General features: G+C 52.7%; 3 protein-coding genes across 3 annotated transcripts in view; 2 read left to right on the forward strand and 1 right to left on the reverse strand.

Moving 5' to 3' along the window:
* Nucleotides 1–3,609: 3,609 nt before the first annotated feature.
* TEX28 (testis expressed 28) overlaps nt 3,610–23,564 on the forward strand; it is a 45,596-nt gene continuing 25,641 nt past the window's right edge. The window contains 3 exon segments of the mRNA XM_060292310.1: nt 3,610–3,621; nt 8,924–9,365; nt 9,368–9,656. Coding sequence (XP_060148293.1) covers nt 3,610–3,621; nt 8,924–9,365; nt 9,368–9,656 — 743 coding nt within the window.
* Nucleotides 12,569–15,310, reverse strand: LOC115849298 (paraneoplastic antigen Ma6E-like). The gene is made up of 4 exons (XM_060291821.1): nt 14,779–15,310; nt 14,527–14,706; nt 14,113–14,238; nt 12,569–14,004 (listed from the first exon to the last, which is right to left on the reverse strand). Exons 1-4 carry the CDS (start codon nt 15,308–15,310, stop codon nt 12,569–12,571), a joined length of 2,274 nt encoding a protein of 757 aa, XP_060147804.1.
* Nucleotides 21,788–22,561, forward strand: LOC132594497 (melanoma-associated antigen 8-like). The gene has a single exon (XM_060292208.1). The coding sequence runs from the start codon at nt 21,788–21,790 to the stop codon at nt 22,559–22,561; it is 774 nt and encodes a 257-aa protein (XP_060148191.1).

Consider the following 23,564-nt stretch of genomic DNA (forward strand, 5'->3'; position numbering starts at 1 on the left):
CTCGCCCACGTGTGAGGAGCAAACGGCGCGAAGCCTCCTCAGCTAGCCGCACGCGCGCCGCTCCCTCCGCGCGCCGCTCCCTCCGCGCGCCGCTCCCTCCGCGTCTGAGGAGCAAATGGCGCGGAGCCTCCTCAGCTGGCCGCAGGCGTGCCGCTCCCTACGCGCGCCCTCCAACTCCATGGATTTTGAACAATTGTTATTCATATGTTGCACATTATTCGAAATAATTTAATTCTTTTATATCTGCCCTCGTCCTATCAATTCAAAGAGGGCTGCCTACACGCAGGACCAGGTCTACTTTTGGGGTGATAAAAAAATTCTGGAAGTAGATGGTGTGATAGTTGCGCGATGTGGTGACTGTAGTAAAGGAGGGCCGATGCATTCACAGGCTTTAAAAGAGTTATTGATACAATAGTGCAGTTTGTTTTGCGCACTTCCTCACACTATAAAAAAAGCCACGCTGGAATCTTCCCCTTTGCAGCCGCCTCCCTCCAGCCCCTTAGCAGCCCAGCCCCCGGCAGTGGGGGTTGGGAGGTCTTCACAGCAAGTGAGGCGGCCTGAGCGTTCTGAGGCAGTGTGGCGTCTCTGCGCGGACCTTCTTTCTCTTTCTAGAACTTTCTGGACGGCCAGCCGGCTCACGGGCCCAGCCGCTCCGCAGCATGTGGGATCCTCCTGGACCGGGGCACGAACCCGCGTCCCCTGCATCGGCAGGCGGACTCTCAACCACTGCACCATCAGGGAAGCCCGAGAACATCTTTTTTAATCATTTGATTTATGTCTGCCTGATTTCCTTGCAGTTGCACATTTTTCATATGTTTACTGGTATTCATAGTTCATCCTTTCTGAATTGTCTATGACTACCCTTTGCTGTTTTTATGTTTGATGATTTGTTTTTAGCTTCCTAATTTGTAGGAGTTCTTTATATGTTGATTAGCCTTTTATCTCTTAGAGATAATTGCAAATCTTTTTTTCTTAATCTGTTGCTCTTTAAAAATGTTCATGGAGATACTTTATTTTTTTTTTTTTTTTTTTTTTTTTTTTTGATGGTATGCGGGCTTCTCACTGTTGTGGCCTCTTCCATTGCGGAGCACAGGCTCCGGACGCACAGGCCCAGGCCATGGCTCACGGGCCCAGCCGCTCCGCGGCACGTGGGATCCTCCCGGACCGGGGCACGAACCCGTGTCCCCTGCATCAGCAGGCGGACGCTCAACCACTGCGCCACCAGGGAAGCCCCGAGATACTTTATTTTTAAGAAGAAGCAAGTGTTTGAACCGAAACCGAAATGTTGCTTCTTAACTTTATGCTTCCTTCACCATAAGAAGGTTTAAAGATTTTTTTAAACTGTAGTACAATATGTAAATCTTTTCCTTTATGGCATTTTAGTTTGAGACTTGTTCAAAAAGGTGTTCTCCACAGAGAGATTATAAAAACATTTCCTATTGTGTCCTTCTGATACCTTTAGAGTTTCATATTTATATTTAGTTCTCTATTCTGTCTCGACTTTATTATTGTATGTGATGTGAAGTAGCGCTCTAATTTAGTTTTATTCAGATAGCCAAGTATCCCAAGACCATATTTATTTTTCGTTCCCAAAATTTCTTAGCTATTCTTTTGCGTTTTGGAATTAGCTAATCTAACATTCATAAGACATTCCCATTGGGTTTTTAACTGTTATTTCATTGAATTTATAAGTTAATATGTAGAGGGCTGACATATTTACAGTATTGAGTCTTCTCAAGGACATGGTATACAGCCATTGATAATCACATCTTATTGCCATCCTATTTTGTATTTTCTACTTAACCTGATATCTCATTTCTTTTTGTTCCTCCTTTCCTTCCCTTTTTTGGATTAATCAAGTTCCTTTTTTTCTGCCCTTGATTATTTGGATGTTATTTACCTGGCTTTTTTCTACTGGTTGCCTTGAATTTTTTTTCACCAACATATTCTTCTGTCAGTTTTTAGTTTTATATGATATCTATAAAATTCCTCAATAGAACAAGTCATTAGCAAATTTTAACTTTCCCTATTAGCTACTTTCTTTAAAAATACTTAGTTCTTTCATTTATCAGTGCTACATATGAACATTGTTTAAAGCAGGGGTCAGCGCACTGTTTCCGTAAAGGGCCGTATAGTAAATATTTGATGCCACATGTTCTCTGTTGTAGCTGCTCAACTAGACCTTTGTTGTGGCACAAAGGTAGCCATACACTATATGTAAATTAATCATTGTGGCTGTGTGCCAGTCACACTTTGTGGACACTGAAATTTGAATCTCATATAATTTTCACATGCCACAAAATATCCTCCTTCTTCTGATTTTTTTCAACCATTTAAACACGTAGAAACCATTCTTAGCTCACACCTGTACAAAACCAGTCCGTAGTTTGCCAACCCCTGGTTCAAAGAGTTAAATGGTTCTACAAGGTTTATTACAAAAAATAGCGATCTCTACAGGACTTCCCTGGTGGTCCAGTGGCCAGGGCTCCTCACTCCCAATGCAGGGGGCCCGGGTTCGATCCTTGGTCAGGGAACTAGATCCCACATGCTGCAACTAAGAGATCGTATGCTGCAACTAAAGATCCTGCATGCTACAACTAAAGATCCTGCATGCTGTAACTAAAACCTGGCACAGCCAAATAAATATATATTTTTAAAAAATAGCAATCTCTTGCTTCCACCCACAGTGGTCCATCCATTCCCCAGAATCAACTACATTCAACCCTTTTAGCTGTTTCTTTTGGCATTTACCTCTAGTTCTGTAAATAAGTTGTTTATAGTGCTGTTTCTTTATTTTTTAGATTTTGGGAATTATTGATTGACTTCTCACAGTTAAAGATGATGATGTAGCTCTTTCACCACCCCCATCCTTCCAGTACAGTATACAATCATCTGCATTAGATTATTCTTTGATGTTCACGTTATCAAGTCTACAGCAACTCTGATGACTTTTCCTTTCTCTCCTGATGTTTTGTTTTCCTTAGAGTTAACACTTGTCTCTCCCTACCCCGTGTTGCTTGTTCTCTACTACTTATTATAGGTCAGCACTTCCCCAAACTGGCTATATCTCCTCTCCAGCTGCTGAAAGATGTCCTGCATATTTCATTCACTTGGAGCACTCTCTCCTGGAGCCTTTTGACTTGCCCTCCAGGCCCACTGCCCAGCTACCATCATCCTGGAGATTGCACTTGCCTTTCTTTTAGCTTGGGGCCCCAGTTTCATAAATCCCATCTCTACCTCTGTCGTAGGTTCCTGTCTGGTTTTGGTGGCACGTCTTCTCTAGTAGCTTCCAGAAAAAGAATGCAGAGGAAGTAAACTATTTGAGTTCTTTTATGTTAGAAAACGCCTTTAACCTAAAAATTGACAGTTTGGTTATAGAATTCTAGGTGAGAAAATCGTTTTTCCCCCAAATTTGGAAGGCATTACTTCATTGTTTTCTAATTCTTAGTGCTTCACTGAAAAGGCTGAAGACATTCTGTCTTCTGATTCTTTGAATGTGACCTTTTTTTTTTCTCTCTGACAGTTATTCTCTCGGCATATTGAAGATATTATTCAACTCTTCAGGATTTCATTGATGCCTTAGAGAAGGCAGCTTTCAGTCTAAAAGTCATGGTTTTAAAGGTAATCAACTTTTACAATCTGGCTGCTTCTAAGATCTGTGTCTAAGTGTGGATCTATTTCCGTTTTATCCTGTTTGGGATCTCTTGAGCTTCTTTTTTTAAAAAATTAATTAATTAATTTATTTTTGGCTGTGTTGGGACTTCGTTACTGTGCATGGGCTTTCTCTAGTTGCGGCAAGCAGGGACTACTCTTTGTTGCAGTATGCGGGCTTCTCATTGCGGTGGTTTCCCTTGTTGTGGAGCACGGGCTCTAGGCATGCAGGCCTCAGTAGTTGTGGCTCACGGGCTTATTTGCTCCGCAGCATCTGGGATCTTCCCGGACCAGGGATTGAACCCACGTTCCATGCATTGGCAGGAGGATTCTTAACCACTGCACCACCAGGGGAGTCCCTTGGGCTTCTTGAATTTGTGGATTTATGTCTGTCATCAGTCCTGGAAAATTCTTAGTGACTATCTCTTAAAACCTTGCTGTTACCTTAGTCTGTCTTCCTGAGGCATGGCAGTTAGATTTTTTGTTAGATTTTCTCATTCTATCTTCTGTGTCTCCTATTTTTCAATTTTATTCAAATTTTATATTTCTCTGTGCCTCTGTGCTGCATTCTGGATGCTTTCTTTAGTTCTGTTTTACAATTTACTAATTCTCCAGCCATTTCTTATCTGTGATTAAACCATCTCTTGAACATTTAAAAACTTAAAAAATTTGTGAAATCCATGCAGAGAAAGCTTTCAACAAAATTCAACACCCATTTATGATAAAAAAACCTGCAGAAAGTAGGCATAGAGGGAACTTTCCTCAACATAATAAAGGCCATATATGACAAACCCACAGCCAACATCGTCCTCAATGGTGAAAAACTGAAACCATTTCCACTAAGATCAGGAACAAGACAAGGTTGCCCACTCTCACCACTCTTATTCAACATAGTTTTGGAAATTTTAGCCACAGCAATCAGAGAAGAAAAAGAAATAAAAGGAATCCAAATTGGAAAAGAAGAAGTAAAGCTGTCACTGTTTGCAGATGACATGATACTATACATAGAGAATCCTAAAGATGCTACCAGAAAACTACTAGAGCTAATCAATGAATTTGGTAAAGCAGCAGGATACAAAATTAATGCACAGAAATCTCTGGCATTCCTATACACTAATGATGAAAAATCTGAAAGTGAAATTAAGAAAACACTCCCATTTACCACTGCAACAAAAAGAATAAAATATCTAGGAATAAACCTGCCTAAGGAGACAAAAGACCTGTATGCAGAAAATTATAAGACACTGATGAAAGAAATTAAGGATGATACAAAGAGATGGAGAGATATACCGTGTTCTTGGATTGGAAGAATCAACATTGTGAAAATGACTCTACTACCCAAAGCAATCTACAGATTCAATGCAATCCCTATCAAACTACCACTGGCATTTTTCACAGAACTAGAACAAAAAATTTCACAATTTGTATGGAAACACAAAAGACCCCGAATAGCCAAAGCAATCTTGAGAACGAAAAATGGAGCTGGAGGAATCAGGCTCCCTGACTTCAGACTATATTACAAAGCTACAGTAATCAAGACAGTATGGTACTGGCACAAAAACAGGAATATAGGTCAGTGGAGCAGGATAGAAAGCCCAGAGATAAACCCACGTACATATGGTCACCTTATCTTTGATAAAGGAGGCAAGAATATACAGTGGAGAAAAGACAGCCTCTTCAATAAGTGGTGCTGGGAAAACTGGACAGGTACATGTAATAGTATGAAATTAGAACACTCCCTAACACCATACACAAAAATAAACTCAAAATGGATTAAAGACCTAAATGTAAGGCCAGACACTATCAAACTCTTAGAGGAAAACATAGGCAGAACACTCTATGACATAAAGCACAGCAAGATCCTTTTTGACCCACCTCCTAGAGAAATGGAGATAAAAACAAAAATAAACAAATGGGACCTAATGAAACTTCAAAGCTTTTGCACAGCAAAGGAAACCATAAACAAGACCAAAAGACAACCCTCAGAATGGGAGAAAATATTTGCAAATGAAGCAACTGACAAAGGACTAATCTCAAAAATTTACAAGCAGCTCATGCAGCTCAATATCCAAAAAACAAACAACCCAATCCAAAAATGGGCAGAAGACCTAAATAGACATTTCTCCAAAGAAGATACACAGATTGCCAACAAACACATGAAAGAATGCTCATCATCATTAATCTTTAGAGAAATGCAAATCAAAACTATGAGATATCATCTCACACCGGTCAGAATGGCCATCATTAAAAAATCTACAAACAATAAATGCTGGAGAGGGTGTGGAGAAAAGGGAACCCTCTTGCACTGTTGGTGGGAATGTAAATTGATACAGCCACTATGGAGAACAGTATGGAGGTTCCCTAAAAAACTAAAAATAGAACTACCATACGACCCAGCAATCCCACTACTGGGCATATACCCTGAGAAAACCATAATTCAGAAAGAGTCATGTACCAAAATGTTCATTGCAGCTCTATTTACCATACCCGGGACATGGAAGCAACCTAAGTGTCCATCAACAGATGAATGGATAAAGAAGATGTGGCACATATATACAATGGAATATTACTCAGCCATAAAAAGAAAGGAAATTGAGTTATTTGTAGTGAGGTGGATGGACCTAGAGTCTGTCATATAGAGTGAAGTAAGTCAGAAAGAGAAAAACAAATACCGTATGCTAAGACATATATATGGAATCTAAGAAAAAAAATGTCATGAAGAACCTAGGGGTAAGACAGGAATAAAGACACAGACCTACTAGAGAACGGACTTGAGGATATGGGGGGGGGGAAGGGTAAGCTGGGACGAAGTGAGAGAGTGGCATGGACATATATACACTACCAAACGGAAAATAGATAGCTAGTGGGAAGCAGCCGCATGGCACAGGGAGCTCAGCTCGGTGCTTTGTGACCACCTAGAGGGGTGGGATAGGGAGGGTGGGAGGGAGGGAGACGCAAGAGGGAAGAGATATGGGAACATAGGTATATGTATAACTGATTCACTTTGTTATAAAGCAGAAACTAACACACCATTGTAAAGCAATTAGACTCCAATAAAGATGTTAAAAAAATTGTGAAATCCGGCGTATGCATATAAAGGTGCAGAAAACATCAACATTTCGTTTAGGAAGTAAACACACATTTAATTGCTATTCGGATCAAGTACACTGGCCTCCTCATGTCTCTCCAATCACCATCCCCTTCTCCCACTCTAGTGGGAACCACTATCGATGTTTATGCTACTGAAGCCCATGCTTTTCTTTCTTTTTAAAAATTAATTAATTAATTTATTTTTGGCTGCATTGGGTCTTCATCGCTGCTTGTGGGCTTTCTCTAGTTTCCTTTTCGTTGCAGTGCACAGGCTTCTCATTGTGGTGGCTTCTCTTGTTGCAGAGCACGGGCAGGCAGATTCTTAACCACTGTGCCACCAGGGAAGTCCCCATGCTTTTCTTTACAGCTTTACTTCCTTCCTGTGTATGCATCCCTAAACAACATCATTTCATTTTGCCTGCTTTTGAACTTTATATCAGCAGAACCATATATAGTATGGATTCTTCTGTGTTTGGCTTCTTTTGTTCAACATTATGCTTGTTCATTCATGTTTTCAAGGCTGTAGTTTATTTTTATTGTTGTATAGCAGTAAACTGTTGAATATATTACAGTTCACTTACACATTCTATGATGATAGGCCAGGTGGGTTGTTTCTAGCAGCTGGTTATTGGGAGTATTATTGTACCTGCCTTTCAAGGATATATCTAGGAATGCAACTGCTGGGCCATTCAGTATGGATGTCTTCAACTTTATGATATTACCAAATGCTTTCCCAAAATATTTGTACCAATTACTCTCCCACCAGGAGTGATTGAGGGTTCCTGTTGCTCCATGTCCTTTCTGAGATTTATTATAGTTTAAGTTTTGCCAATCTGCTAGGTGCATAGTGGTATCACATGTTTTTTAAAATATCAAGGAATAATTTGCATAGAATAAAATACACAGAACCAAAATATCTATTACACTATAATCACTCCTTGCTTCCCACTGGGAGAGCATTTTCAGATTGAAAACAGTAATGAAGGGCTTCCCTGGTGGTGCAGTGGTTAAGAATCCGCCTGCCAATGCAAGGGACACGGGTGCGAGCCCTGGTCCGGGAAGATCCCATGTGCCGCAGAGCACCTAGGCCTGTGTACCACAACTACTGAGCCTGCACTATAGAGCCCGTGAGCCACAACTACTGAGCCCACGTGCCACAACTACTGAAGCCCGTGCACCAAGAGCCCGTGCTCCACGAGAGAAGCCATGACAATGAGAAGCCCGCGCACCGCAATGAAGAGTAGCCCCCGTTCGCCGCAACTAGAGAAAGCCCGCGCACAGCAACGAAGACCCAACGCAGCCAAAAATAAATAAACAAGTAAATTAATTAATTTAAAAAAACAGTCATGAAGGTGCTTTTAGTTAAAAAGTAGAAACAGAACAGAGGCTCCACCTGTCTTGGCCTCACCTACCTCTCCTACCTCATCCTTGTCCACTGTACCATGGTCTCCTGTGTTCCAGTTAGGCTGCTATGTCCATCTTTATTTTAGAGATGAGAAAACCGACCCTCTGAGCGGTTTATTAACTTACTCAAGGTCTCAAGAGTGGTAGAGTCGGGATTTGAACTGGGCTCTATCTCCAAGGCTCTTACTATTATCCTTCACCATGCAACAGACTCATTTGTTTGTGTTACAGCAGAACTGTCCACCCTAGGCTGTCAGCTCTGTGAGACCAAGGAATATGTCTGGCTTCTGTACCACATGGTAGGCGCTCAGGAAATATGTGTTGAATGAATGATTAGATGAAGGAATGAACCTGTTAGGATGCAAATCTCCCTGCCTATCTCTTCTATCCATCTGGCAGTAGCAATACAGCAAGCTGTATGGATTAATGGAAATGAGTTTATTCCATGCTCTACAAGAACAGTTCTCTATAAAACGAGACCCACTGTTGGTAATTCTTGGAAGAGAAGTCCAAGAACAGACAGGGCAGGTGTGGAGGGGGTTGCTAGCCACCTGGAGGTCATAGTGAGGTACACCCATAGAGCAAGGAGCCAGGTGCTGAAGAGGAGGGGAGAATGTCCAGTCTGTGTCGGGCCCACCTCAGATGCACAAATCTTGCAAATGAAGTACTTGCACATATGCATAAGTACTGTTATAGAGTGGAGCAATTTGTGTCTAATTCTCCCACCATTTGCATCTCACAGAAGTACCTGTTTTGTGATTCTCATTTCCCAATGCAGGCGGAATACACTAAGAGCCCAACTGCAAACTTCCCCTCCAATGTTCTGTCCTGCAGATCCCTGTCATCCAGTAAGGCTGGCCCCAGTGGCCCCTCCAGCCTCTCAGATGGGGAGCTGGCCCGGAACTTACGGGACAGCGTCAAGCACCGCATCCTGTACCTCTCAGAGCAGCTGAGAGTGGAAAAGGCCAGCCTGGACAGGAACACTGTGGGCTTCCTCAAGCTGGTGTCCACAGCTGGCCGGCAGCAGGCCCCCCACATCTGGCAGGCCTTAGAGAAGGTGAACCAGCGTGCCTCTGCCACCGTTGCCCAGATTGAGCGAAGGCTCCACCGGTGTCACCAGCAGCTGCAGGAGCTGGAGGAGGGCTGCAGGCCCAAGGGCTTAGTGCTGAGGGCAGAAAGCAGCCTGGGGTACAACCGTGAGCAGCCCAGCGAGAAGGCTCTGTTTCAGAGTCCCCCAAGCCAGGTGCGGAACACTGCCCATCCACCGACCTGTTTGATGTAATTAGACACCTCTCTCCAGAGAGTCACTCCGCAGCCTTGCAGCAGGGGAGGTCCTCGGAGACCAAGCATGGGGCCCAGCTGTGAGCCCTGCTGTGGCAGAAGGTGAAGGAAGAGCGGATCAAAGTCAAGACCTTCCACCTCAGCTTGCAGGTGTCCTATCAGAGCCTCAAGGAGCGGTATGTGACCAATCTGCAGGCATCGCTGGAGTCCCTCTGGGAGGAGAAGTGCAGGTGAGGCAGACCCCTTGGCCGCCTGAGCTCTGGGGTGGGTGGGGGGTGTCTGTGTTCCTCTCATCCCCTGCCCACCGTGCACGCCTGCCTGGCCCTCTCCCGGCCAATGGGGCTCTGACTGGGCTCACACCGGCCTGCGGTGGCGGGGGGGCCAGCAGATGCCTATCGTCAGCCAGGCAGGTGTCCGCTGGTCCCCATGTGCCGGAGAGGTGTATGATGCATGACTGGAATCGCCTTGCCAGCCCTGGTTCCTTCACCTGGGCTCATGGCTAAGTTGGGGCACAAGGTCCTGTGTGGGTTATTTGTTCCAACAATGACTGCCTTCTGCAGAGTGCTTCCCCCCGCCCCCCTGCCCCTGTGTGGTGGGTTGATATTATTTTCATCTAAGGTCAGACTAGGGCCCACCAACAGAAAAAAAGGTGAACTCAGTCTCTCAAAGGACCCCCCCATTTCTTTTTTTTTTTTGCAGTACGCGGGCCTCTCACTGCTGTGGCCTCTCCCGTTGCGGAGCACAGGCTCCGGACGTGCAGGCTCAGCGGCCATGGCCCACGGGCCCAGCCGCTCCGCAGCATGTGGGATCTTCCCGGACCGGGGCACGAACCCGCGTCCCCTGCATCGGCAGGCGGACTCTCAACCACTGCGCCACCAGGGAAGCCCTCCATTTCTATCTGGACACTTCCTGGGGTCCCAGCCGCCCTCAGAGGTGCCGTACACCCTCCTCTGCATTAAATAATCCTTACAGCAGCTTCACCAGGCAGGGAGGGATTCGCTGAGATGAGCCCACATTCCCAGCACTTTCACGGAAGAACTCTGCAATCCCTTTAGCATCTGTGTGTTTGTGGGGAAGTGGTGATGGGAATCAATCGTCTTGTTTTCACAGAGAAATCCTACCCACATTGACGCCACCTGACAAATCCCTCAAGAGCAGTTAAGGAGTACGAAGGTTCAACCCATGGTCAAATAAGGTAGCCAGTGAGAATTCAGATTTCTTTTGGAGGTGATTTTCTTTTTGAAATTTTGAATTTTATTTTATTTTTTATACAACAGGTTATTATGAGTTATCCATTTACGCATATTAGTGTACATATGTCAATCCCAATCTCCCAATTCATCACACCACCCCCCGCCCGCCCCCACCATTTTCTCACCTTGGTGCCCATATGTTTGTGCTCTACGTCTGTGTCTCTATTTCTGCCCTGCAAAGCGGTTCATCTGTACCATTTATCTAGGTTCCACATATGTGCATTAATACACGATATTTGTTTCTCTCTTTCTGACTTCCTTCACTCTGTATGACAGTCTCTAGATCCATCCACATCTCTACAAATGACCCAATTTCGTTCCTTTGTACGGCTGAGTAATAAATAATAGTAATAAAGCTCTTCTTCACATGGACTGGTTTCTTGTCTAGCTGTATCAACTAGCCATCTTCTCACATGGCACAAGAGGATGAGGCAGCCGTCTGGGGCCTCTTTTATAAGGGAGGTAATCTCATTCATGAGGGCTCCCCCCTCATGGGCTAATCACTTCCCAGGGCCCCACCTCCAAACGCCATCCCTTTGGGGGTTAGAATCTAACAGGTGAATGAGGGGGAGAGGTTTACAAATATTCAGTCCATAGCAGTGTCTGTCCAACTATTGTTGCTCCTATGTTCCCTTTTTCCTGCTGAGATAATCAAGGTTTTCATTTACATTTTAACTTCTCTACTGCCTTTTTAGGCAATTATCAGTTTTCGCTAAAACTTTACAATTCACCTATGAAATGGAAGAAAAACCCTCACGATGTCTGGGTCTGCAAAGTGCCTACCTTACCCTCCCCCCGGAGAGGTGTCCCATGGGTGCTGAGCAGGAATCGGACTCTGGACCCCCGCCCTCACCCACAGCAGCCCTTTCCCTCCATTGCCCACAGCAGAGGCCAGACTCAGATGAAACGTTCAGGGAAATTTATTAAACAGAAACATTGACTGAAACCATTGAACACAGGGCATAACAACACACAGAGGAACTTCTAACGGCCACCGGAGCTCACGGGTCCCGGCCCCACCCAGGGTCCTCAAAAAGGTGCCTCCGCTACACCCCACCCGGCGGCCCTCCATCTCCCCACAGTCTCCCTTCCTGAGGGCCCCGCGGGTGGCCTCTCGCCAGGAAGATGGGCGCCGGCCATGCCCGCTCCCCCCAGGGCAGACCCTCCATTTCTGGCCCACATGCCCGGGGCCTGGCCCTGCCCTACGGCGGGCACAGGACAGTCCCACAGCAGGGCGCACGCCACCGAGCCGGGGACGTGAGTCCCGAGGAACAACGGGGTGGCCCAGCAGAACACAAGCCCTGGGGGGCCTCCCGCAGACCTCCTGCAGCCCCGGTCAAGGTCTTCCTTCCGAAGGTCGCAGGTGGGCTCCCAGGTCCTGGGGTGGGCGCTGGCTGTGACCTCGTCCATCCCGTCCTTCCCGCCGGCTCCTGGGACTGGGCTCGGGGTCTCCACGCCGCGCAGGGGTTGGGGGAACTGCTCAGAGGATAACACATGCACATTTCCACAACAACAGGCAGCGCTGGGCCTGAATCTATGCCCAGAAAGCACACGTTGAGCTCACGACACTGGCCCACAGAGACCAGAGCCTTGGCTGGCACGTGGCGCACCTCAGGGCTCTGCGGGGGCACGATGGCTAGGGTGTGTGTGTTGGTGGGAGGGGAGCGGGGGCTGGGGGGTTCCTTGACACCTGGGTCCCTCTGGGGCCTACAGGGACACATTTGGGCTTGCCAGTACAGGGAGCAACCTGCCCCAGGGGATGATGAATAGGGGTCCCCTCTCAGGAGGGAGGCCCAGGCACCTGGAGTGGCCCCTAATATGGGGCCAGTAGGCTGCCAGGCCTGGCCTCCCCCTGCCTCCAAGCGTGGGGGCCCTGGGGCCTGCTGAGCCTACTGGCCCGAGGTGGACCCCGGGGGGCTCATCTCTGCAGCCCCGTCCTCATTTCCCGGCTCTTCTGGGATGGGCTTGAGCCCCTCCTCGGCCTCCTGGCCTCCTGCCTGGGCGAGGCCCTCTGGCTCCCAGCCAGGACCTCCTGGGGCCACCGGGGAAGCACTGCCCATCCGGCCAGGCATGGGGACCCCGGGGGCATCTGAGGGTCCTGCCTGACCTAGGCCCGCAGGGGCGGCAGCACTTCCATCTTCCTGAGTGGCCGTGGACGCCTTGCTGGTCTCCCCAGGGCCAGGGGCTGCCCTGGTGGCACCATGGTCTTCAGGGGCTGCCCTGGTGGCACCATGGTCTTCAGGGGCCGCCTCGCCAGCCTGGGCAGTGCCGGCAACTGCCGCACTGGCCTCCTCACGTGCCGGGTGGTCCTCGGCGCGCCCTTCCTTGGAACGGGCGGCCTGGGCGGTGCTATCTTCACCGGCCGGGGAGGCCTTGGTGCCATGTGCAGTGGTGCCTGCGGTGATGGCCTCATGGGCCGGGGCGGCCTGGGCGGCTGCTGCCAGGACTCCAACGTCCACACGGGCCTCTTCCTGCCCTGGGAAGTGCTCCCTGCTAGCCGGGTCGGCGTCCCAGGCCTCGGTCTTCTGGATGAGCCGCAGCATCTCCGCAAAGCCGGGAGGCCTCCTCATCAGCCGCCTCCTCCTCAGCGTGTCCCGGAGCGTGTCGTTCAGCCGGGCCCGCATCAGCACCTGCCGGGCGCGCGCCTGGTCCGCCATGGCCGGGTGGATGGCCCCCTTCTCCAGGGCCGACTGCAGCAGGCCTTCCAGGCGCATCACGTACGCAGAGAGAGTCTCCTGGGGCCGCTGGGCACAGGTCACGAACTTCAGCCGAGCACTCCCCCGGGGGTCCTTGTTCCCAAACACCTGCACCAGCGCGGCCAGGCAGTCCTGGGCAGCCAGCTCGGGATCTTCCGCCAGGAGGCCGCGCAGGAGGTCCAGCGCGGGGCCGCGCAAGCTCTCCACCAGCCTCCTCCTCCTCTCCCTCTCAGACACGTGGCGCCACAGGTGCAGCGTGTGGCTGGCCTGCTCCAGCCAGCTCTCAGAGGACCCTTCCCCGTGGCCCGGCTCTTCCATCCCAGAGAAGGTTCCCAGCTCCTGGTAGCCCATGCTGTCCAGCACGGGCTGTGAGGCCTGCCTCCACTGCTGGGTCCCGGGCCCTGCCTCACCCATGGCGCCTGCCGCTGTCACAACTGCTTCCTCAGGCGCAGCCATTGCCCCGCCCGTGGGTTCTGCCATACTCAGAAGTCCTGCCACACTCAGAAGTCCTGCCACGCCTGCAACATTTCTGTAACCTGCAGCTCCTTCCTCATCTGACTCAGCTCCTGCTTCACCTGCAGCTCCTTCCTCACCTGCAGCTCCCTCCTCACCTGCAGCTCCCTCCTCACCTAAGGCTTCCTCCTCACCTGTGTCTCCCTCCATACCTGCGACTCCCGCCTCCCCTGCAGCTTCCTCCTCCCCTGCAGTTCCTGAGTGACCTGCAGTTCCTGCCTCACCTTCAGCCCCCTCCTCACCTGCAGCTCCCTCCTCACCTGCACCTCCCTCCTCACCTTCAGCTCCCTCCTCACCTGCATCTCCCTCCTCACCTTCAGCTCCCTCCTCACCTTCAGCTCCCTTCTCACCTGCACCTTCTTCCTCACCTTCAGCTCCCTCCTCACCTGCACCTCCCTTCTCACCTTCAGCTCCCTCCTCACCTGCAGCTCCCTTCTCACCTGCACCTTCTTCCTCACCTTCAGCTCCCTCCTCACCTGCACCTCCCTTCTCACCTTCAGCTCCCTCCTCACCTGCAGCTCCCTCCTCACCTTCAGCTCCCTCCTCACCTTCAGCTCCCTTCTCACCTGTGTCTCCCTCCATACCTGCGACTCCCGCCTCCCCTGCAGCTTCCTCCTCCCCTGCAGTTCCTGAGTGACCTGCAGTTCCTGCCTCACCTTCAGCCCCCTTCTCACCTGCACCTCCCTCCTCACCTTCAGCTCCCTCCTCACCTGAAGCTCCCGCCTCACCTTCAGCTCCCTCCTCACCTTCAGCTCCCTCCTCACCTGCAGCTCCCTCCTCACCTTCAGCTCCCTCCTCACCTGCACCTCCCTCCTCACCTTCAGCTCCTGCTTGACCCTCAGCTCCTTCCGGACCTGCAGCTCCTTCCTCACCTTCAGCTCCCTCCTCACCTGCACCTCCCTTCTCACCTTCAGCTCCCTCCTCACCTGCAGCTCCCTTCTCACCTTCAGCTCCCTCCTCACCTAAGGCTTCCTCCTCACCTGTGTCTCCCTCCATACCTGCGACTCCCGCCTCCCCTGCAGCTTCCTCCTCCCCTGCAGTTCCTGCCTCACCCGCCCTGCCAACCACTGCTTGTCCCTGGGGCTGCGCAGGGAAATTGGGTCTATCCTGTGAATCAGCATCAGGGGCCTGGGGCAGGCAGACCACAGTCCAGGGCCCTCCCTTGCCTGGTATTTGGCGGGGGAGCAAGCTTCGATTTAAACACTCAGCAAACTCGACCAGGGCAACACTCGACCCCAGCTCCTTTCTGTAGACCTTGCCCAGCACTCGGTATCTGCCCAGGGAATGCAGGGCAGCCTGGACAGCCTCCTGGAATTCCTGGTCTTTGCAGTCATCTGGGATTCCCAGGATGAGCAGAGATCGCTGAGCGTTCACGCCCATCGACCTGCACCAGTCCCGCAATACCGCCAGAGCCATCGCCATCTTTGAGGACCTGAGGGTGGGGGGAAGCGATCAAACAGGTGTGCACAGGCTGTTGAAGTGTGGGAATCGGCCTGTGGGTGCAAAGAGGAGAGAATCATGTTTGTGCCACACAGCCCACCCTAGTGCCCCTCACAGCAGCAGCCTGGAGCACCTCCCTGCCCTGTTTGGTTTGTTTGACTTTAGGAAACTTTTTTTATAAATTACATTTATTTACAAGATAGAAGGCTAGGGACTTCCCTGGTGGCGCAGTGGTTAAGAATCCACCTGCCAGTGCAGGGGACACAGGTTCGATCCCTGGTCCGGGAAGATCCCACAAGCCGCGGAGCAACTAACCCCATGCTCCGCAACCACTGACCCAGCGCTCTAGAGCCCACGAGCCACAACTACTGAGTCCACGTGACACAACTACTGAAGCCCACATGCCTGGAGCCCGTGCTCTGCAACAAGAGAAGCCACCGTAATGAGAGGCCTGCGCACCGCAACGAAGAGTAGCCCCCGCTCGCTGCACCTAGAGAAAGCCCGCGCGCAGCAACAAAGACCCAACGCAGCCAAAAGTAAAAATACAATTTAAAAAAAATAACAAAAGAGCACTTGTTGCGTACGACTCAAGAAACAATAATAAAGTAAAATAAAATAATTTTTTAAAAAAAGACAGATAGAAGGCTCGTCACCTTTTCTACATTCTGGCCTCAGTTTTAGGAAGCTGCCTTTTTCCCAAGGAATTTTTCAAGTCTTCCAATTTGTTAGCATAAACATTTCCATAATGTCCCATAATATTCCCCTATATCCTCTTTGTTAATGTACATCTGATCCGTAACGTTGGCCCTCTTTCATTCCTCATATTGGGGATCAGCGTTCTTTCTATGTTTCCGTGATTCATCGTTGTAGGACTTTCTCGGTTTCCTTGCTCTTTTGAAAGAAGCGCGTGGCTTCGTTCACCGTGTCCATAATTTGCTTTCTATCACTGATTTCCTCTCTTAGCTCTCTTATTACTTCATTTTATGTTTCCTTTGCTCTTCTTCTTCTAGCATCTCTCAATGGACTGTTGGCTCACTGATTTTATGTCCTGACTCTTTTCTAACAGAAGCATTTAGAGGAATACAGTTTCCTCCTGTCGCTTTTTGCTGCCTCCCACTAATTTTGGTAAGTTGTGCTTTTTTAGTATTCACTTGGAAATATTTTCTAAGTCCCCCTGTGATTTTTCTCTTTGATCCATGGGTTTCCCAATATTTGAAGATATATTATCATTAGTACCATCAAATAAAATTCCCCCGTGATGAGAAAACTTATCATGGAAACTTGCAATACTGCTAAATTTATGGAGACTGTTTTACAACTCTGGTATGGCGTGTCCGGGTGAATGTGCAAAGCACCCTCGTAAAGAATCTGTGTACTGTGTGTGGAGGCCAGGGCCTTGCCCTGCCCACCCACCTCTGCAATTCCTGTGCCACCCGGACAGAGGCGACCTGAAGCTCTCGATGCCTCATGCAGTGGGCCAGAGCCCCTCCCTGGACCCCCACAAATCCATCTGCCATGGCCAACAGCCTCCACCAGATCACAGCAGCCCCAGCGCCCCCCCCCCACCGTGGCCAGGCGGCTCCTCCCCGACCCCTCGCACTGCATCCCCTCCATACACCCTCCCCCACCCACCAGCTGGTGGCGCTCCGCTCTGGGCCCTGGAAGCCGGGCGCCCCGCCATGCGTAGAGGTCAGACTGCCTCTCTCACCTCCCCACACCGGGGAGTCCTCCCCCGAGCACACTCAGCGCCAGGGGCTCTCGCTTCTCGTACCCCAGACGCAGAGCCCACCCGTCTTGCCCCCGCCCACCCGGGAGCCGGAGCCCCCTAACTGCCACGAGCGTCCTCCCCCCCCACCCCACGCCCCGCCCCGCCGGGAGCTCCCCTAACGCCTACCGCACCCGCGCCCGGGAGTCCTCCCCATCGACCCCCGCCTCAGCCTTCCTCCCGCCACACGCAGCAGCCGTTAGCCCTCCCCTCCCGTCTCGGCCCCGGGGGTGGGGCCCGCCCGTCCCGCCCGTCCCGCCCCGTCCTCCCCACCCCCGCAGCCAGTCGTCCTCTCCTCTGGCCCCCAAAGCCGGCCCCACCCGACCAGTAGGAAGCCCTCCGCTCAGGCCCCCCCCCACGCTTAGCCATTAGCCCCACCCTCTGCACCCCGACTCCAGAACGCCCCCCACCAGCCACCCCGGAAGCCAGCGGTCCTCCCCTCTGACCCGCTCACTGGGGGACCCTTCCCTCAGCCCCCCTTCAGCCCGCTACCCTCCGCCGCCGCTCCCCCACTCCCAACCGAGCAGCCCGTAGCCCTCCCCCGACCTCCACTCCTTCCCGGGGCCCCCGGCACCTGCGGAGTCCAGCCCCCGGCAAAGCCCCCGCCTGTCTCCTGACTCGCTCTGACTCTGTGGATGGCTCCGGAGTCCCGCTCACGAGGGGCTGAAGAGCTCGTCTCAGCAGAGCAGCCAGGAACTGTGCCGCCGACTGTCCCAGGCACTCTGTGCGAACGCCACGTGGGCTTCCGGGTGCTCCCGGAAGCCCCAGGAAGATGAGGGAGAAAGTTCTAGACGTCTCTTTACCGAGAAACTGGTTGGATCAGAAGAGCACGTGAGGAGGCGCTCTGCTACGGAAGCAGCAGTAGCCATGCGCACTGAGGGCCTGAGGTCCCAAGGCTTGGCGCCTCTGGAAGCAAAAGACACGCCCATTGGCCTTCCACCAATAGGAAGGCCTCCTGCGAGGCTGCGGAGTTGGGGGAGCGAACTTGGCGATGCAGAGCCCGTTGTGGCAAGTACGTCCATTTGTCTTTACAGGTGGTTTTCTACTGTGATTGATAATGTCATAAACCTATTCTTATTTCTTTGGTTTGTTTTAATTTTTGAATTTCATTTTATGTATTTTTTTATACAGCAGGTTCTTATGAGTTACCCATTTTATACCTATTAGCGTACATATGTCAATCCCAATCTCCCAATTCATCACACCCCCCGCCCGCCCCCACCATTTTCTCACCTTAGTGCCCATATGTTTGTGCTCTACGTCTGTGTCACTATTTCTGCCCTGCAAACCGGTTCATCTGTACCATTTATCTAGGTTCCACATATGTGCATTAATACACGATATTTGTTTCTCTCTTTCTGACTTCCTTCACTGTGTATGACAGTCTCTAGATCCATCCACATCTCTACAAATGACCCAATTTCGTTCCTTTGTACGGCTGAGTAATAAATAATAGTAATAAAGCTCTTCTTTATATGGACTGGTTTCTTGTCTAGCTGTATCAACTAGCCATCTTCTCACATGGCACAAGAGGATGAGGCAGCCGTCTGGGGCCTCTTTTATAAGGGAGGTAATCTCATTCATGAGGGCTCCCCCCTCATGGGCCAATCACTTCCCAGGGCCTGAGGGAGGAGTGAGGGGAGCCTGGACCCCAAAACAGAGTTGGACCTGGGAGGCCAAAGGGCGGGATGAGCACGTGCAGCACTTCCTGACATCCGGGTCTCAGAGACGCTGCGGAGGGGAGTACGGGGCGGGGTCTCAGAGAGGCTAGGGAGGGGGTATAAGGGTCGGGGTGTCTGGTAGGCACGAGAGAGAATCCCAGGTCCTCCGTGGAGTCAAGGTGAGGGCCCTGAGGGAGGACTGAGGGGAGCCTGAACCCCAGAACAGAGTTGGACCTGGGAGGCCATAGGGCGGGATGAGCACGTGCAGCACTTCCTGACATCCGGGTCTCAGAGACGCTGGGGAGGGGAGTACGGGGAGGGGTCTCAGAGAGGCTAGGGAGGGGGTATAAGGGTCGGGGTGTCTGGTGAGCACGAGAGAGAATCCCAGGTCCTCTGTGGAGTCAAGGTGAGGGCCCTGAGGGAGGACTGAGGGGAGCCTGGACCCCAGAACAGAGTTGGACCTGGGAGGCCATAGGGCGGGATGAGCACGTGCAGCACTTCCTGACATCCGGGTCTCAGAGACGCTGGGGAGGGGGAGCACGGGGCGGGGTCTCAGAGAGGCTAGGGAGGGGGTATAAGGGCCGGGGAGTCTGGTGGGCACGGGAGAGAATCCCAGGTCCTTCGTGGAGTCAAGGTGAGGGCCCTGAGGGAGGTCTGAGGGGAGCCTGGATCCCAGAACAGAGTTGGCCCTGGGAGGCCAAAGGGCGGGATGAGCACGTGCAGCACTTCCTGACATCCGGGTCTCAGAGACGCTGCGTAGGGGGAGCACGGGGTGGGGTCTCAGAGAGGCTGGGGAGGCAGTATAAGGGTCGGGGTGTCTCGTGGGCACGGGAGAGAATCCCAGGTCCTTCGTTGAGTCAAGGTGAGTGCCCTGAGGGAGGACTGAGGGGAGCCTGGACCCCAGAACAGAGTTGGCCCTGGGAGGCCATAGGGCGGGATGAGCACGTGCAACACTTCCTGACATCCGGGTCTCAGAGACGCTGCGTAGGGGGAGCACGGGGCGGGGTATCAGAGAGGCTGGGGAGGGGGTATAAGGGGCGGGCTGTCCGGTGGGCACGGGAGAGAATCCCAGGTCCTCCGTGGAGTCAAGGAGACGGGCCTGCGGGAGGACTGAGGGGAGCCTGGACCCCAGAACAGAGTTGGACATGGGAGGCCAGAGGGCGGGATGAGCACGTGCAGCACTTCCTGACATCCGGGTCTCAGAGACGCTGGGGAGGGGGAGTACGGGGCGGAGTCTCAGAGAGGCTGGGAAGGGGGTATAAGGGGCGGGATCCTAGGCGGGCACAGGAGAGAATCCCAGGTCTTATGTAGAGTCAGGGTGAGAGCACTGAGTGTGGACTGAGGGGAACCTGGATCCCAGGACCGAGTTGGCCCTTCAAGCCATAGGGCGGGATGAACAGGTGCAGCACTTCCTAACATCCGGGTCTCAGACACCCTGGAGAGGGGGAGCACGGGGCGGGGTATCAGAGAGGCTGCAGAGGGGGTATAAGGGGCGGGGTGTCTGGTGGGCACTGCGGAGAATCCCAGGTTCTGTGTGGAGTCAAGGTGAGGGCCCTGAGGGAGCACTGAGGGCAGCCTGCAACCCAGAACTGAGTTGGCCCTGGGAGGCCGCCACGTGCAGCACTTCCTGACATCCGGGTCTCAGAGAAGCTGGGGACCTGGGATAAGGGGTGGGGTCTCATGAGGGCAGAGGGTAAAATGTCAGGTCCCTGGTGGACTAAGGTTAGGGCCCTTAGGCAGGACTGAGGGGACCCTGAGGGAGGACAAAAGGGACCCACCAGATCACCGCCCTTGCAGGTGGCCGTGGGAGGCCCCGGGGCGGGATGAGCACGGTAGGCCTGTCCTGACGTCCTGACGTCAGGGTCTCGGAGAGACTGGAGACCTGGTATAAGGAGCAGGGACTCACACTGGCAGACGGGACAATCCCAGGTCCTGCCCAGAGTCCAGCCTGCACGCGAGGAAGGAAGGACTGAGGACGTTAGACCCCGACACAGGGAGGGATCCTTTGCCCTTCCGCGGGGGCCTTGGAGGCGCCAGAGCGCGGTCAGCAGATGAGATGTTTCCTGACCTCTGGGTCGGGGTCCTCAGGAGGTCAGGTGTTTGGTGTGAGGGGTGAGCCTTCAGGTCCAGAGGGTGGACTCCCGGGACCCCGAGGGAGGACTGAGCAGACCCCCAGCCCTGGAACAGGGGCCTCAACAGAAACCTGCCCCTGTGGTCAGCGCTGGGAGGCCAGGCAGGATGTGAGGAGGAGGTGAGGACCCAGCATCTCCCCATCCTAGGACCCTCGGGAGGCCCTGGGCAGGTGCGGCCACCTGTGGGGCCCCCTCACTGCTTTCTGTTCAGATTCGGGGTCCTGTTCTGAGTTTCCCCTCCGGCCTGCAAAGGGGAGGGTCCAGGCCCTTAAGGGGAACAGTGAGCACGACGAGCGACCCCGAGGGGACCACCCACCCCAGAACTCAGAACTGGGGGGACCTCACAGAGTCCGGCCCAATCCTCCTACCAGCACCGAGGCCCAGAGCTGTGCCACAGTGTACACAAGAGGTGCGCCCTCCATTCCTCTTACAGGGCCTCCAGGACCCGGGAGGCGAAGGCCCAGGTCTGAGGACCGTGTCCTCAGGGCACAGAGCAGAGGAGGCCCAGGCAGCGCCAGGAGCCAAGGGGAGGTGCGTGCCCTGAGTGTGTACCCAGGGGCTCCCCCTCCCAGAACAGAGGGGACCCCACAACACCCAAGTCACCCCACCGCCCTGTCAGCCCCAGAACCTGGGGCCGTGCTGGCTGCACCCTGAGGAGCCCCCTCACTTCCTTCTTCAGGTTGGCAGGGGACAGGCCACCCGGGAGGAGCGCCCCCGTGAGGCCCGAGGGCAGCCCTTGAGACGAGACCTATAAGTGGCCTTTGTCAGGGCTGCCCAGGGTGCCTTTCTCCGCCGAGGCCGCTCACACCCCCTCTCTTCCCCAGGTATGAGGTTCACGCCTGTCACCCGTGCCCACACTCCCGTGGGCGGCCCGACCCCAGTGATCAGGCCCCCGGTCGAGATGAGTGAGCTCCGCCAGCCTGAGGCCGACCTTGAGGCCCCAGTCCCGGCCCAGGGTCCGGTGGAGGCGCCGCTGCTGGGGGCTGCGGGGGAGGAGGCCGCATCCCCCTCGTCCTCCGCCTCCCCTGGCGCCCCCTCCTTCTCCGCCTATGCCGAGCCCTTGTCCCGCGAGGCACTTGTTGCGCTGATGGCTGACCTGGTGGGGTTCCTGCTCGTCAAGTTTCGTACCGGGGAGCCGACCTCCGAGGCGGAGATGCTGAGTACGGTCGTCCGGGAGCATCGGGACCACTTCCCCGTGGTCTTCCGCCTCGTCTGCGAGTGCCTGCAGCTGCTGTTTGGCGTGGACGTGAAGGTGGTGGACCCCCGCGAGCGCACCTACGTCCTGGTCCCCACCCTGGGCCTCACCTGGGATGCAGTGCTGAGCGACTGGCAGCGCACGCCCGAGGCCAGCCTCCCTTTGCTGGTCCTGACCATGGTCACCCTGTTCGGTGACCGCGTCCCTGAGGAGGAGGTGTGGGGAAAGCTAGGCACCCTGGGGTTTTGTGGCGGGAGGGAGCTGCTCACCGAAGTGTGGGTGCAGACGGGCTACCTGAAGTACCGGCAGGTGCCCCACAGCGACCCTGCCCGCTACGAGTTCCTGTGGGGTCCCCGGGCCTACGCGGAGGCCAGCAAGTGGCAGGTCCTGCAGTATCTGCTCAGGATCAATAGCATGGATCCCAGGTTCTTCCCATCCGTGTCTGCAGGGAGTGTGAGCGATGAGGAAGAGGGAGCCTGAGCCAGTGCAGCAGCCAGTCCCACGTCCAGCAGCTTCTCCCGTGGGGCAGGAAGGGGGGCTGATCCTTCACTCTGAGTTTGAAGAGGGAGCGGTCAGCCTTCTAAGCAGTGAGAGCCGGGCGAGTTGGGGGAAGCCGGTGTGCAGCATTTTGGGTTCCTGTTGTGTATGTTGACATGGACTTCCATGTCGTTTTCTTTAGGAATTTTTCAAATGTTGGTTCTTTGAATAGAAGACTAAACAAGCTTCAGTGTCTAACTTTGTGTATGACGTTAATCCCACAGGTATTTGCACTAATTCAGTTCAAGAACAAGAGTTTTGCTGTTTTGTAAGAGAGGTTGGGAAATCTCCCAGTTCGTTTTGTGACCGTGTACAAGATAACAGGGAATTGGAATCAGAACTGCTCTGGAAATGTGGAAGTCCTTAGCAGTGATATAGATGGGGGAAGAAATAGAAAAATAAAAGTCATTGTTGTTCCAATTCTTGCTTCCCTGTCTTGTCTGTCATTCTGTAAATAAAACGAACTATCTCTGTTGAGTTGGATTTGCACGGGTATTTTAAGAAAGTAGGAGAAGGTTCATCTGCGTCAATAAGCCCCCTGCCCACCGGCTTGTTTATTCCGCAGACCTCCACGGAGCCTCTGCTCTCCGGAAGGGCCTGTGTTAGTAGCGGGAACGCTAGGAAAAGCAGGACACACCCACACCTAGAGTGATGGTCTAGGAGCCACTGTCACATGAGGAAGGTGGTGAGACGTCCCCTAAGTCCCACAGAATAAGACAACATGGGACGAGGCGGTGGGGCTCCAGGAGCGAGCCCTGGAGTGTTAAGTGCCCCGAGCCAGGGCACTTCGGGCCTTTGGGAAGTGGGGGTTCCTTCTGTGGGAGGTGATGGTGATGAAGCTGGGTGGTGGCAGCAGCCAGACATGCAGAGGGTGTGTCTTGGGTTGCAGGGGAAAGTCTGAAATGGGACATTGCTGTGAGATGTCCTTCTGGGTCGTGGATAAAGC

This window comes from Globicephala melas, chromosome X, assembly GCF_963455315.2.
Source record: "Globicephala melas chromosome X, mGloMel1.2, whole genome shotgun sequence".
In the NCBI taxonomy this organism is placed as follows: Eukaryota; Metazoa; Chordata; class Mammalia; order Artiodactyla; family Delphinidae; genus Globicephala; species Globicephala melas.

Coding starts and splice junctions, on each gene's coding strand:
- LOC115849298 (XM_060291821.1), bottom strand. CDS start 15,310: ATGGCGATGGCTCTGGCGGTATTGCGGGACTGGTGCAGGTCGATGGGC. Junction 14,707..14,778: donor AGGTGAGAAGGGAGGTGCAG/GTGAGGAGGGAG, acceptor CAGGAGCTGAAG/GTGAGGAGGGAGGTGCAGGT. Junction 14,239..14,526: donor AGGTGAGGCAGGAACTGCAG/GTCACTCAGGAA, acceptor AAGAAGGTGCAG/GTGAGAAGGGAGCTGAAGGT.
- LOC132594497 (XM_060292208.1), top strand. CDS start 21,788: ATGAGTGAGCTCCGCCAGCCTGAGGCCGACCTTGAGGCCCCAGTCCCG.